The sequence below is a fragment of the Chelonoidis abingdonii genome, chromosome 12, assembly GCF_003597395.2.
Source record: "Chelonoidis abingdonii isolate Lonesome George chromosome 12, CheloAbing_2.0, whole genome shotgun sequence".
NCBI classification, from domain to species: Eukaryota; Metazoa; Chordata; order Testudines; family Testudinidae; genus Chelonoidis; species Chelonoidis abingdonii.
This window is the reverse complement of record NC_133780.1, coordinates 8,394,684-8,410,609: the sequence shown is the minus strand read 5'-3', so window position 1 is coordinate 8,410,609 and position 15,926 is coordinate 8,394,684. Positions and strand designations below refer to the sequence as shown.

Below are 15,926 nucleotides of genomic sequence, written 5' to 3'. Positions count from 1 at the left end.
TAAAAATCATTATTCAAGGATTTTTTAGAGATGTAGGTATAAATATCACTATCTTTACTATACTCGAGATGAGTTAGTTTAAAGGCATCTTTCAGAACTAAGGTCTGTAGACTGACATGTTCTGAGTAAACTCACTTTGAGTCTAGACACTATAGCGCAGGGTTTTGCAGCAGCGTGTCAGGTATATACAGGCTGAGTCCGCTAAACAGCATGTGATACGGGCAGCCAGCTGCAGATGTTCACACTGAAGCAACAGTATGAGTGTGTCCACACACTAGCCAAGCCGCTGTTGTGAGTGGTGCATTGTGGGCAGCGTATTCCACACGAGCACCTGTCCGCATTCGTCACTTTGTGCTGTGGGAAGGGGAGCGGAAGGGTGCGGGTCATTCCGCTTCCTTTCCAACGACCGTGCTGCACGGGGAATCGGACCCCACGCTAAGAGGAGCCCCTGGCACCGTCTAGGCACCTTTTTTAATTTTTTTTTTTTAAACTTACCCTGTCCCCAGCTGCGGTCTGGCTCCATGGTCCCTAAGCTTTCGTTGTGAGAGGAAGCGCCTGCGGGCACAGCCCACAGTGGGTGGCCACACGGCCCGCCAATAGCAGCGCGGTCGATGTTAGCCCCCGCTCTCTTCGCTAGAGCCAGCCACGGCTGAGGGGCTCTGCGGCGCATCCGGCCGGGGCTGGCAGGGCCATGAGAGACGGGGCGGCGGGCTTGTTACGCGCTCCAGCCGCGGGAGAGCGCGAATCGGCGGAGCTTGGCCGCTCTGACCGGGGGCTCCAGCCGGAGAGTTGGATCGCGGAGCTTGCCTGCGCTCTGACACGGGGGCTACCAGCCGGACGTGGCAAGGCCCGGCTCACCCGTCTTGGAGCTCGCGGCTAAGCAACGGCAAGGCCCGCAGCGTCACGGCCGAGCGGCGGGCAAGCCCCGCTCTCGCATCGGGGAGCTCAGGCTGTGAGAGCGGCGGGCAAGGACCCACAACGCTCGAGGCCGACGCGCGTGCCAAGCCCCGCTTACCTATGCTCGCGAGCTCCTCGGGCCCTTTAGTAGTGCCCCCCTAGCCCTGCGCAGTGAGGGAGGTATTTAAAGTCGCTGGGGCATCCAGCGTGCCTGAGCTGGCCACCCTAGGTCCGGTCCGTCAAATTAGCCCCGGAGCCCCGGCCTCCTCTTCGCTATTCGGCCGCAGGCGCTAGCCCGCAGCCTATTTTGAACAGACGGTCCTCCGCAGTAGAAGGGGGTTTGGGAGACTACATTAAAAGGGCTGGGGTTCCAGATGCCTTCTGCTTGGCACCCGGCCATGACCTGCCCACCCAGTCCGGCCCCCTACGTGCCCTAAACAGCCACCTCTGCCAACACCTGTCCTGTCTCCAGCCAACCCTGCCACACCCCCTGCAGCCCTGCCAAAGCTCAGCCAGCCCCCCCACACTGCTGCCCCGCACCAGCTCTGCAACACTCTGCCGCAGCCCGCACCCCACTGCCCCTGTTTCCACCAACCACTCAGACTAGTAGGCGCGAGTAAGGCCCCCCACTGCCTGAAGCTCACCTCGCTCCATCACCCCTGTTCCAACCAGGCTTCTCCATCAAATTAAAAGATTATTTCATCCCTTGCCTGCTGCAGCCAGCCCTACCTCCAAGTCAGCCCCTGCCTGCCTTCAGGCCAGCCCCATGTCCACTGCTGCCCTGCAGTTCCGAGGGATTAACCTGCAGGGGAGCGCTGGGAGACCAACCATGTATATTAATGATGCCTGTTTCAATCAACAGCATATATGATGCAATGTATAAATTTTTATTATGTCATATAGTTATGGAAAAAGTAAAATATATACATGAAGAAATGAGAGGCTGTTTTTTTTCCCCCTTTTTTTTTTTTAAGTCATCCCTGCCGATTCTGTGCTTCTCTTGGGTATCAATTCCTTTCTGCTGGCAGCCTTCTCCTTAAGTCTTGGGCAGCCTGTTGCCTTTTTCATGTTTCCTTGATCCTGCTCCATCTGCAACTTTTTATTTTCTGTGGAATACAGATTCCATCTGCTTCCACCATCTCTTTCTTAGTCTTTCCTTGGTTTTTTTTCTTTAAGCTTTTCCGCGTCTATGCCCTAGTTTCCAGAAGTCTGCACGTGAGAATGAGCAGTATTCAAGGTCACTTTAAAGAAAAACACAGAAGATAAACTTGTTAATAAAGAGCCGCACGTTTGTTAAGATTTTTGTAGCAGTCATTTACACATTCTGCGCATAGCACAGAGAGCCGCGAGAGGCTGCAGGATTAGGGAGATGCGAAGCTTCCCACCACCACGCGGCCTCAAGTAGAAAGGGGGGGCTGCCAAGAATCGCGAACTTGTCACACTTGGGTAAAGGGGTGGGGGTGGGGTTTGCTTCACTGTGGAACCATGGGTTTCTGTGACTTGTGAAAAGCAAGAGCAGCTACATGGAAATAACACGAACCTACACCCACATCTGCCACAGCAGCTACTCTAGAGCCATCTTGCACAGCAGCTCACCTGGGAAGGGGTGGGGAGTGGGGGTTGCTTCACTCTGGAAGCCATGGGAGTTTCCTGTTGGCTTGTGGAAAGGCAAAGCAGCTACAAGGAAATCAATGGGCTATTCCACATCTAGGCATGCTTGGCAGGCAGCATACCACCTTGCTCCAAAATTTGCATCCTTATAATAAGCTTCTTACCGGTAAAATGGCTCCTCTTACTGCGTATGAGTCCTCAACTACCAGTCCAGCAGCTGCGACTGGACAGCTCTTCTGGCTGGAAACATCAACGCTGGCGCTACCAGCATGCATGACTGCGACTGAGAGTCTCGCAAACACTCAGTGGAGCGCCTCCCTCTTGGGTTCCTCTCAACTCCCCCTCCTCTCCATGGCTCTAGAGGGGCCAGGGAGTCAGTGGAAATGCAAAGCGATGACAGAGAGGCTGACAAGGAAGCGTAGATGAGTCCAATACCCTGGAGGCCAATAAAAACCTGGTGATGTCACACCCTGATGACCAGCGCTGCATCACCAGCGCTGGTCTCGCTACACCGGAAGCAGACCCAGGTGTACAGCCAGCGCTGCAAACAGGGAGTTGCAGCGCTGGCTGAGCTTTTAAGTGTAGACACCTGCTAAGTTGCAGCGCTGTAACCCCCTCGCCAGTGCTGCAACTTGCAAGTGTAGCCAAGCCCTCAGATATAATGTTTTCACCCATCTAGCCAAAAGGCCAAGAAGCGATACAATTATGCACAACTGTTTTTGTCAGTAAATCCAGAAACTAACAGTACATACCAGGGGGTTAGCAAATGCCTGTTAAATGGCTTCATTACCACTTGAATGGCTGTTTAACAGTTTCAATGTTGTGATAATTGGTCTGGCAGGCTAGAGGCCTTTTCAGTTTTAAGGCTTTTTCTACACTACACAGCTTTTGGAACACGGCCATGCTGACATGGTCGTGTTGCTAAGAGCCGGGCAGCCTAAACCCTGTTTGTCAGCACTCTTGCAGACAAAATACTTCCACCTGCTACGAGCAGGGTTCTTGTTGTGGACAGGAGAGCGCGCCTGCAGACAAGGAGCCATTTACACTGGCACTTGCCAAGGCAAAACTTTTTGTCTAGGGGGAGGGAAGGGGAGGCTTCTTTAAGCACCTATGAACGACAAAATGTTTGCCCTTCAATTGGCAGAGTAGACAAAGCCTAAGATACTAGATCACCCCCAGAGGAAGACTCACCAGGCTGCAGCAGTCAGCTGTGGTGGGAGCCTGCAGGAAGGGTCAGAACAGGGATAGGAAGAGGAGGACGGTGGACACTAAGACCCAGGGGTGCCCCAAATATTGGGGGGCCTTACACAGCTGTGCATGTTGCGTATGGCCCGGATACCTAAGGGCGGCCCTAGCTCCCGTGTGTTTCGCCATCTCAAACTTTTCTGAACCGCAGAAAGATAGGAACAGGGAGGAACCGTGGCTGGATCCAGAGTCACATTCACTGTGGGGGGGAGAGAGTCAGAGAGTTAGGGGCACAGCTCAGCCCTGGGGAGGGTGGGACCATTTCTCACATTCCCCAGCAGCCTTGTTCTGGCTGGGTCCCAAGGAGCTGCCTCTGTGCTGGGGCTGAGCCAGGATTTCACAAGGGCTCCTTCCTCCCAGGCCCTAGAGGTGCCACAATTGCTACAGTTTTGGCTGCGTCTCCCTGCTCCCCCTGCTGGATGATGCCCCTTCATGCCCCTGGATGATGCCCCTTCGGTCCCACTCCAGGCTCAGCAGGGCAGGCAGGCAGCTGAGCCTGGAGTGGGACCGAAGGGGCATCAGCCTCAGCTGTTGGGGAGACAACCGCAGTCAGCAAGAATCAAGGAGGCAGCAGAGAGAGGAGCACACACCCTAGTCCAGGTGGGGCGGGGGGAGGAGGTAGCAGCCCTGGGTGGAAAGAGGGGGGCCCCCAGCCCATGGGGAATAGACAAGAAGGAGGCAGCACCAGGGGAGACCTCCCAAAGATAGAGAGGATGGAGGGGCCACGTTGGCAACACTAGAGCCCAGGGGGAAGGGAGAGGTGGAACCTACAGGGAGAGACAGAGAAGGGGGTGATGTCTTACGGGGACACCGAGGAGAGTCAGACCAGGCACCGACCCCCTCAGCATAACAGAGGAGTCAGAGCCCTCACTCAGGCAGTGCACTGCACAGCAATTAAGGAGTTAATAATAGATTGGAGTGCTCCAGCCCCATCCCCTGCAATGCTCACTCTATGGAAGGGGGCCTCTGTTTTGTTCAATCTCAGAAGATTCTTCCTCAAATGAATCCTCCACCACAAACGTAAACTGTCCTTTTCTCTCAATCCATCTAAAACCCCACCCATTCCACTACCCCCTTTTGCCAGAGGTCCACTTACTTGCTGTCTGCAGTTCAAACATCAGAGCGTCTAGGGAGGAGAGGGAGAGAAAGAGATTACATGGTATCAAAATTAGGTTTCATGCAGGATTTTTACAATTAATCAGAACAACTGAGCTTTAGTTCTAGGCCATGAACAGAGGTAAAATGGCAGGGAGACCCAGAGAGAGAAATACAGAGAGACACATGGTGGAAAATGTGCCCATATGGAGATGGGCCAGTATCAGGCTTATGGACCCTTTCTGCACTAATAACATGGTTATAAACATGGCATAAGTGGCATTTAGTGTTTCTTGCCTTTCCACAAGAGAAAAGTCCTTGACAGGTCAGACCAGAATGAAACAGACTCAGGAAGAGAAGATGGAGCCCTTTGCATTAGCACAGAATTTATCTCAACCAAGGTCTTTGCAGTCCTCAAGAATTAGGGCAAACAAGGTGACAATGAATCACATTCAGACTATGCTTGTTTTTGCATAAATATCTTGTGTCTTGAAAAAAATTGCTTAGTTAATTCAAGACTTTGTCTATATTTCTTCCATGTTCTTATATTGGGTTTTAGATTCGCAGCTAATTGGACACAGCCCGTTTCCTCCAACATTCACAGAGATCAGACTCCACTTTCCTTTTTCAATCCCTGCTCAGTACCTTGGAATTTCTTCAGAGTCTCCTTTAATACAATGTTTTTCTGGGTAAAATCATCAAGTCTCTTTGCCAGATCAGGAGAAATCGCCACTGGCTGCTGGAATTTCCCCTGCTGGCACCTGGAGAGAAACAGAATTCTCTAACTGATTGATTGTAAATCATGGGTTTATCCTCATTTCAGATCGGTTTCATGCCAGTGAAAGCTGCTGGACTGCGGGGCCTGGAGGCTGGATTGTTCTATATATCCTGGCCTCAGAGCAGATACCACTCAGGCAATGGCAGCACAAGCTTCACCCGCAGCAGCCCAGTTTGTTTCCAGCATGACCTGGCGAGAGATGACATTGAGGGGAAGTGGAGCAGGCAGATGGGCCAACAAGCTGCACTGACTCTGCTAAGCTTTTTAGCGTGCACACCTGCCCAGTCAGAAATGGATGGAGACCACTAACCCCAAATCACCTCACACAGGGCGCCAAACAGACACAAGCTGGACATATTTGACTACTGCTGCTCTGGAAGCATCCATATTGCCATTCCCCAGGACACAAGAGATTTAATGGACCTGTTAACTTGCCCTCATGCTTCCTCATCTCAGCGTCTTGAATAAAAAGCATCAGTCCCAGGAGTTTCTGGAAATTTCCACTACATGCATCCAACGAAGTGGTTATTCACCCACGAAACCTCACGCTCCAACACGTCTGTTAGTCTATAAGGTGCCACAGGACTCTGCTGCAATCCCAGGAGTAAAGTCAGCAGAGGGGAGATTTGGATCTGAGGGGTGACCCTGCCCCACACAGTTGGCCATGGTGCCCTGAAGAGATGTGGGCCTCAAATGGGGTTCAAGCCCCTCCCCTGCATAGTGACATCTCCCTGAGAGTGAGATGGAGCCACATACCTACTCAAGGTGCTTCTGACGTCCTAGAGTGGGGGAGACAGAGGAAAAAGAGCTCAGTTACAAATGATATAGAAGCTGTTGAAACCCCTAATCAAATTATTAATAATGAAAAGAGAATAATAAAACAGAAGCAAGTGGAAGTGATCATAAACCAGAGAATTCACATTTTAACAGTACAGTTCCTAACAATAAGATGAGGTAACATTAAGCGAGAGCGAGAGAGGATTCCTGTTTAAAAACTAGAAACAGTGAATTTCATTGTAGTTTTAGGATTCTGCACTCCAAGCCACATGGGTCTCCCCGTTCATCCATTTCCCAAATATCTCCAAGGCTCTGAGGTCTCACCTGCAGGAATTCACTTGCTGGCTGCTGGCACTTCCCCTCCATTTCGCTGATCAGCTCGCTGAGACGGGAAATCTCCACAGAGAGTTTGGTGATATTTTCATCCTGCAGCTTCACAATCTCCTTCTCCAGCTCTCCCAACCAGGCCAGCAGGAGTCACTCTTCTTCCTCCAGAAACTGGTGCAGCTGCTTAAACTGAGACACAATTTTCTCTCTCTCAACTTCAGTCTTTCCCTGTAAAGAAGAGAGACAAACAGGGAAAACGCACATCATGGACACACCGACAGGCAGGGGAGATTTCACACAGCCCTGTGTCAGCAGGAGGGGGAATTTCATTGCAATCTCTAAGTATTCAGCACCTCAAAAACAGACAGAAACTTTCCCCATTTGACCAGAGAGAAGATTTTCCTAGAAAGTCCCAACTTGCCCTAAATTTCCTTCCCATCTGACATGGTTTCTTTCTGTTGTGATCAGTGACCTCGGACAATCTCAGTCCTGCCAGCAGTAGAAAGGGCAGGACTCCAAAGTACACAAGCACAGACTCCTGAGAGAGACTGAATGGGGTAAAGAAAAGACAAATAAAATAAGAAAACAGACCAAAACTCCCAAGTTTCAATGAAGAAGCTCCTGATATTCACATGCCCTGGAAGGATGCTCAGCCGCACCTCTGGAGAGACGTGAGAATTCAGTGCCTAAAAGCTAATTGTGTTAGTGCAGAGCTCAGGATCTCTCATGCAGCCCCAGGCCATAAACTTGTAGCATGAAATCAAGAATGAAGCGAAGACAAACACAGCTCTGAAATCAAGGGAATGCAGGGTTAAGGTTGTGCCTCCCACAGCACACTGCCACCCAGTCTTAACTCTGCCCCCTTTCCACAGCTGCCTTCTACCACTCCTCACTCTGGTTTGAGGTGTAACTGTCTCCTGGAGCGTGCTCACATCACTTTCCCAAGTGCATATCCGAGATGTAGGCGTATTTACAGAGACTGAAAGACATTCTAATAAGATCTAAGATGCTGCTTCCCTGGTGTGGCCCAATCCAATCAGACCCAGATCAGTTTGGGGCTGATCCGTGCTATGATCTCAGCCATAGGCGGGCTCAGAAAAGTTATCAGAATGGGAGACAAATTGAATGTCTGGTTCTTTTCCTCTGAGCCCTTCACCTCTGCATCCCATTGGCCACATGACTCTGATTCAGTCCAATAACCTGTCTCAGGCCCGGATGGGGCACAGTGATTTCCCAGGACAACGTCAGGATGCAGTTGGGTTTTAGAGCCCTGTGAAACCATCAGCGCTTAGCAGGAGAGCTTAGCTGTCACTCAGCTATTGCCTCTCTAGTGCTCACCTATAATAGAGAGAGAGAGAGACCAGGGGTTGAGGTGATATCTTTGACTGGAGCGACTTCCGTCGGAGAGAGAGAGAGAAGCTTTTGAGCCACGCAGAGGTTTCCAGCCCAGACTTGAAGAACTCTGGGCAGTGTGCAAGCTTGTCCCTCTCACCAACAGAAATCGGTGTAATCAAAGGTCTCACCTCTCCCCCTTGTCTCTCCAATATCCTGGGACCGACACAGCTTCAACTGCACCTTATAGCGCAGGGGTGGGCAAACTTTTTGGCCAACGGCCACATCTGGGTGGGGAAATTGCATGCAGGGTCATGAATGTAGGGCTGAGGCAAGGGGTTGGGGTGCGGGAGGGCACGCAGGGTGTGGGCGGGGTTGCAGTGTGCAGGAAGGGGCTCAGAGCAAGGGATTGGGGCTCAGGAGGGGTGCGGGGTGTACAAGGTGGCTCAGGGCAGGGGGTTGGGGTAAAGGCGGGAGTGCAGAGTGCAGGAGGGGGCTCAGGGCAGGGGGTTGGGGTTCGGGTTCCAGCCCGATGCCACTTACTTGGAGCAGCTCCGGGGTGGCAGTGGCAAGCACCGATGCCAGGGCAGGAAGCGGCTGGCACCACATCCCTGCACCCCCTGGAGGGGGGGGGGAAGAGGGCTCCGCATGCTGCCCTCACCTGCAGGTACCTCCCCTGAAGCTCCTATTGGCAGCGGTTCCCTGTTCCTGGCCAATGGGAGCTGCAGGTGGCAGTGCCCGCAGGCGAAGGCAGTACACGGAGCCCTCTGCCCCCCCGCCCTCCACACACACACACTGGCCGCAGGGACGTGGTCCCCCAGGCCAGATCCAAAGCCCTGATGGGCCGAATCCAGCCCGAGGGCCGGTTTGCCCACCCCTGGCATACAGCGAAACAGACAGCGTGTGCAGACACAGACAAAGATCAAGCCTGAAGCCGAGCCGAGCAGGCCTCTCTGATAGCTGGGGATGGACCATGAACGCAGCCTTGGCGCTGCCAGAGCAGCAGGGAGGAAGTCGGGTCATGACCCCACATCCCCTCCATCATGGGCGGAGGGGAGCACAGGCTGCACCTGCTGCTGGATTCAATCAGCATCTGCCCTGTCTCAAGCTGCCCAGAGCTCTTGGGGAATCTGTCCTAGCCCCAGAGCCAGGCAAGGAGTCCCAGTCCCACTCCAGCCCATAGAGGGGAAGAGACACACACACACAATCCCAAACGAGAAGCACACGGCCCCAGAGATGCACAATCCTTCCACACATTCATCTCCATGACCCTCCTGGGTAACAACACTGGGCTCCTACCAGGTACTGCGAGCTGCTCTTCTCTCCGGTCAGTTTCCATCCCAGGAGCTTTTCTCTCTCTTTTTTCAGAGCCTGCAGTCGGGTCTGAAATTGTTCCTGGGCAAAGACAAATGGGAGGAGCAAGGGGGTGTTAATTTTTTTTTCTTTTGGAGCTTGAGAAGCAATGATTTCCTCCTCTCCCCCTGCAATAATGTTGCTGCAGGGATTTACATGTCTAGCTTATTTACAGCAGCAGGCCAGGAGAGCACCCACATGGCAACTCACAGACCAGGCCAGGGATGCTGCAGGATCTGGGGAAAAACAGCAGGTAGCAAAGGAGAGCTAGTTCATTCTGACACCTGGGGGCCAAGAGCACAAACTGGGTTTCATCATCTGTCCACCAGTCAGGAGCTCTGACTACACCACTGCCTCACCGCACATCCCTCAAAATCTTTTTAGGACCAAGAACCAAGTTATTTCTCTGTTGGTTTGAAATGAGTGAAGCAGAGGGTGGGAGGATAAATTCCCAGAGTCTGATTGAAACTTTTCAAAGATCTCAGGATTTTAGAATAGTGGGGGCTGGCAGTGCTGGCTCCGGTGTGTCCCACTCAGCAGGAACATGGGTTGGAACAGAAATATTAGTTCAGGAAAAGGGCATCACAAGAGAATGAATATTTTTCCCCACTCACACCTGGAAATTCGTCCTCAAGTAAGAGCAGAGATCCATGCGTAACATTCTAAATCTTTATCATAACACTGCAGTTAGCAAAAAAAAAAACAACCCATCCTTTATGACAGGAGGACATAGGAGTCCTGTGACACTAGAAGGAAACCCAAACATTGGAAGTCTGGGAACCCCCGGTTATGGCCGCAGGCTACATGTTTTCTGCATGAGCACCTGTACTTTGGGCCTGGAAATAGATCTGAAAAACCCTTAGGTGCAGATACTGATGCTGGGCAGAGATTTCCTACCTTGTACTCCTGGGCAGCCTCCTCTATGGGAACCACTGTGTGAGATCTGTGAGCCTTGGATTTATCACACACCACACAGATGGGGGTTTGATCCTCCTCACAAAAGAGTTTCAGAGCCTCCTGGTGCTGCTCACACACTGTCTCTCCCTTAGGCTCTGTCACCACCTGGAACCTCAGTCCTTTCACTAACTCCACCACGTTCCCCAGCTGTCTGTTGGGCCGCAGGTTTCTCTGCTGGGCAGTTTCTCTGCACTGGGGGCAGGAGAAGTTTGGCACCGACTCCCCCCAGCACTGGTTGATGCAGGCCCAGCAGAAGTTGTGCCCACACTCAATAGTCACCGGGTCTGTGAAATACTCCAGGCAGATGGGACAAGAAAGTTCATCCCGGAGACTTTCCGCAGGGCTCTCTGCAGCCATGGCTTTTGACGGGAAGGGTAACAGAAAGTTACTTTCAATTTCCAGCTGTCTGGGTCAGAAATTGGGTGTCTCCCTTCCTGGCTCTGTCTCATTGGCTGAGCTAAAATCAGCTGTGTCTGTGAGTTCTCCCAGCCCCTGGGGGCTCTGATGAGAAAGGTGACCCTCTCTCTGCTGGAAAGAGTGCTCAGGGGAAAAAGCAGAGTCAGGTTAGGGGGAATGTCACTGGTTTCAAAAAAGTGAACAGTTGACTTGAATTCTATTATTTGACTCCCAAATCCACACACCCCTTTGTTGGGCGGGGCTTTGTTCATTGCAACAGATCTGATTTCTCAGTGTTGGGATGCTCTCCTAATAGGGCCGTCTCAAGGTTTTCTGCAGCACCAAGCAAAGAAAATTTTGGTTCTCCCCTAGCCCTGGGCTTCCGCTTCTCGCCCACCGATGCCCCCCCTGCTGCCCCAGCACTGGGCTCCCCCTGCAAAGTGACCTCCTTGTTCACCGCAGCAATCCCCATTTACACTTGCGGTGGGGATCAAACAGTTTCTCTTATTTTTATTTCACTTTCGTATAAATCTCGCCCCCCGTCCACCGCAACCCCATCTTTAGTGCTCCAAATGCACATGGAAGGCATAGGGACTAACCCTCAAACCTTGTACCCGGAAAGGGATGGGGATCTAGTAAAGAGGGTTCAGGCACAGGAGCGGACGTGGGGGTGCTTGGGGGCTCTACACTGGCAGAGAAGCGGGTGTGATGTACTCATGGAGGAGGATAGTGGGTATCAGGAGGGATGCGGTAGGAGGCGAGCGTGGGGGTGTTGGAGAGGGGTGAGTTGTGGGAAGCAGCAGAGTCTGGGAGATTTCTTCTTTGCTTCTCTGCTATGAGCAGGAAGAAAAGGGAGCTGGGGAAAGTCACAGCGGGGGAGGGTGTTAGATAAGTCTCTGCAAGCCCTGTGGGGAGCCACTTTCCATACAAGGAATAGGAAGAACTCCCAAAGTCAGCATCTGATCTCCCGAGCTTGGGGGGTGGGGGGGACAGATGGTGCCTAGCCCCAGCTCGCAGCCAGCCACATGCTAGAATGCCCTGCACAAGGCAACCTCGTAGGCCAGGCTCCGAACTGGTCCGGGTTTGCTCCGCAACATACTTTGTGTTTTGTTTTATTGACTGGCCCTGTGCTGGAGCCGAGGCAACCTGGGAACTGGAATGCAGAATCAAGTGAGACTCCGGCTCGCCGCCTGGTTCGAAAGCCTTTCCGGGCTTGTCACTAGCGGCCCTCTGGGCATGAGCGGCTGGGTCTCTGCACCTCCCCAGTGGCCCCCTAGGCATGTGTGGCTGGCTGTCTGCACCTCCTGAGCGGCCCCCTGGGTCTGATTCTCCCAGGCAGGCCCTGGAGCCGAGCATGGGCTGCGGCAGCGGGCGAGATGGGCTCCCGGAGTGTTTGAGGAGCCGGGGAGGGAGGGAAGCAGGGCCTGGGATGCAGGGAGGATGGAGGGGTCTTGCTGCTCTGCTCTGAGTCTCCCCAGGGTGGCGCCGCATTTCCCCGCCCGAGTGGGCTGTGCAGGGCGCTGCCGGACTGGGCAGGGGCCACGGATCCCAGTTCTCGCGCTGACAGGGCGAGTGGCTCTGGCTTTTTGCCATCACAACCAAAAAAAAAAAAAGGGAGTGGGGGGAGGGGCACGAAGTGCTACCCCTTTGAAAGTGCCGCCCCAAGCACATGCTTGGAATGCTGGTGCCTACAGCCGGCCCTGCCACTAGTGAGTATCTGAGTTAAATTTAAGCCCCAATCCTGGAGGCTCCCTCCACACTGCCACCTGGCTGGCTTTGGGCCTTGACAGTGGAGTTTCCCAGGTTCAGATCTGACCCCACTCCACTTCCCCCAGAGGATTTACCCAGACCAGTTACTGCAGGGTAAAGCTTGTCTTCATTAGGCTTTAAATGCAGCTTAAGAATGCATCATTTTTTACCCCCGGAGTGAAGAAGAGGCTTCTGGGGGTGGCGCTAGGAGAAAGAGCTTAGTTTGATTCTTTTCCTTCATTTCAGTATTTTCATTGCTAACTTTTGTTTGCTTCTCTTCTCTGGTTTCACTGGCATTTTGGTTTTTCTTTTGTCACTGAACCGATTATTTGAAAGGAATTTCTGATAGCCGATGGCTCTTCAATCTAGCAGAAAAAAAGACATAACAAGATCCAGTGGCCGGAAGATGAAACTGGACAAATTCAGATTAGAACTAAGATACAAATCTTTAATGGTGGTGATAAGTAACTGATGGAACAACCCTCCTAGGAATACAGCAAATTCTCCATGCTTTGAGGCCTTTAAATCAGGCCCCAGAGCATGGGCTTGCATCCCTGACCATCTTGGCTAATAGCTATTGATGGACCTATTCATTAGCTCAGCCACAAGGTATGGGCTTGATGCAGAAATCACTAGGTAAATTGTACCACTCTGTTATGCGGGTCAGACTAGATTATCATAATCATTCCTTCTGGGCCTAAAATCTATTAATAATGGCAAAAAATGACTATTCTCCCTTTTAAAAAAAGGACAAGAAAACTTCAAATGTAGCCTGTGGATTAGAGATCAGTGAAATGTGGGATGCTTGAGGAGTCTGCAGTCTTCCGTAAGCTCATCATGATCCAAAAAATGGTCTGACACGGTGTGATAAAGTTCTGACAGGCTCCATTTTTAACGTATAAGCCAACTAACTGATTTGTTTGTAAATTCTCAGAACATGCATTCTCTATTCGAAGAATAAATGTTTCAGTCTTGGGGAGGATATGCTAAGCTCTCTAGTTTATTATGTGCCTTTATCTTGATAGCATATGAGCATCTGACCCAGCCAGGCTTGCACATTTAGATGCAGCATATCACTGAGAAGGAGCAAGGGGCTGCTGTAGCTCCCATTCAGTGTAACTCATCTCAGTGGTTACAAAGACACCAGCAAAAAAAGCATTCCCAATTTATAAAAGGGATTTGAGAGCTCCTGTTAATTTTCTCCACCATCTTCAGGTTGCCACTCCAGTCCCATCATCTCCTCTCCCCTCTCCCTGGGGTCCCCAACCACAATCCCATCGCTCAGGGAAATGTGGCCTGTACCACTGATATCAACTGGGTACGCTGAAACCTAATGATGGCATTGTTAATTATTTCACCCAACAGAAAAATGACAAACAAATCAATAACACACATACCCAGCCCCAAAAGAGCCTTTTTGAGCTATTGAGACACTTTAACACAGTCAATTTTGTGAATCCTGAAAAAGTCAAACCCATTTCCTTAAAAAAACTAAAACTTCAAACTTGGAAATGATTCATTTTCTCCCTTCTCTTCAGGTTCCTCCCTCTTTGGTCTTCTCTCCTCCTTTCGCTACCTCCCCCCACCTCCAATTGCTCTGAGAAATATGGACTCCCTCATGGAGTTCAGTGGGTTTTTAACTCAAACATAAAGATGGGTGTGGTTAGATGTTCAGCCACGTGTGTGTGCTCCCTGTGTGCTGCCCCACCTCTGCGCAGACAGCCGGCGCAGCAGACCTCAAGCGAACCACCTAATGACCACAAGATCCATTAAGGGATGAAGGCACCAGGCCAGGTTTATTGTCGACAAAGCACAGTAATGGCACCTGGCAGACTTTACGAAGATACGAAGACAAGTATGCCCGTGAAAATGGATGCAGTTCAGTGAATTGCGGGACTTTTCATTGCCCCCTCAGCTGGACCAAAACACTCTCTCAGAGATGCATCTTTATACCCTGATACAAACAAATTACGTACTGCCCCCTGACATAGTTAGTTACTGCCCCCTGACATAGCTAGTTATTACCCATTTCCTTGTACATACTGGTTTGATTAAAACATCTTTATTTATTACACTGTCATCCTGACCTTATCTTTTAGGAGGTATCAGTGTGTTCTTGTTATCCTTGGGGAATGTTTTGGTACCATCCTTGATATTGGGGATGTTCTGGTACCACTCCTCTGGAATGTGTTTGGGTGAGTACTCTGCAACTAGCACTTATATCTTAGGAATTTGTGTTTCTGCAATATTAGCCCTGTTCTTGCCAGATTCTGTGAGCTTGCAAGCAGGAAGAGAGTGATGTTTGCTCACAGCCTGACTTCTGCTAACTTTGCTTTATATGAGCAAAGCTTGCCCACTACTTTAGCTCAGGCCTCATACCAGGGCTTATATCTTAGGTTCTCTTCCTACTAAATTCGGCATTGTCAATGCTTTCACTGCTGCTCTTTTTCCGAAACCTCCAGCCACGCCAAACAGCATCTCATCCCACCCCAGGTGCCAATGGCCCAGATCAGTGGCCCCCAATGTGGTGCCCATGGGCACCATGGCGCCCGCCGGGGCATTTATATGCACCCACCTAGTGCTCAGCAGGGGAGAGAAGCCGCAACCCCGCACCTTAATGGGGACATAGAACTCAGGCTACGAGTGTGGTGTTCTCTGTTCCAAGCCGGTGCGGGGCCTGCGTAGTGCCCAGCAGGGGAGACAAGCTGCTGCCCCGTGCCTGACGGGGACAGAGAACTCCGGGGCTGCAGGCTGTGGGCGCCAGTGTTCTCTGTCCTTGCGGCTTCTCTCCGGCTTCTCTCTTCTCTCTGGATTCGTACATTATGTTATATTAAATATGATGGTTTTCGTATTATTTAATGTACAAATACAAAATAAGCCTTGAAAAATTGTTGGCGCCAGCCACACTCTTCTGAAAACACGAATGTGCTACTGGCCACAAAAAGGTTGGGGACCACTGGCCCAGATCCTCAAAGGTATTTAAGTGTGTAACTCCCATTGAAACAGACTCCTTTAAGGTCCTGTGCCAAAATCCCCAAATGTCCCCCATCCAGAAACTAAAACCTCCAGCTGCCCCACTTAAAAGACTCTCTCCAGTGGCTGCACATTCTCAGCACAAAGATGTTGGGATCCTGGAAACTGATCACCTGGGAATAGTGTAAAATAAATGCAATACAACATCTTGCTGCACTAATTGCACCATTTAAATCTATTTTAAAACGCCCTTTAAAATTCTCTGACGTTGCTGCAGACATTGCAATCTCCCCTAGAGGCTGCAGAATCACAGGTGGCTACAGGCAGCATTTCTTATTCCCTGACCTTGCAAATCCGTAGGCCTTCAGAATCATAAAGAATTGACAGACAAATGCCATTTGCTTTGCCTTCACGTCCAGCTCTCTGCCATTTTGAC

At 51.2% G+C, this 15,926-nt stretch overlaps 1 protein-coding gene across 1 annotated transcript; it reads right to left on the bottom strand.

The window, feature by feature from the left end:
- Positions 1–3,025: 3,025 nt before the first annotated feature.
- On the bottom strand, positions 3,026–10,729 carry LOC142045775 (zinc finger protein RFP-like). The gene is given in 7 exon segments (XM_075071655.1): positions 3,026–3,952; positions 4,850–4,879; positions 5,494–5,609; positions 6,383–6,405; positions 6,728–6,958; positions 9,362–9,457; positions 10,313–10,729. Coding segments are annotated over 7 exon segments (1,089 nt in total). The 3' UTR covers positions 3,026–3,776.
- Positions 10,730–15,926: the final 5,197 nt, after the last annotated feature.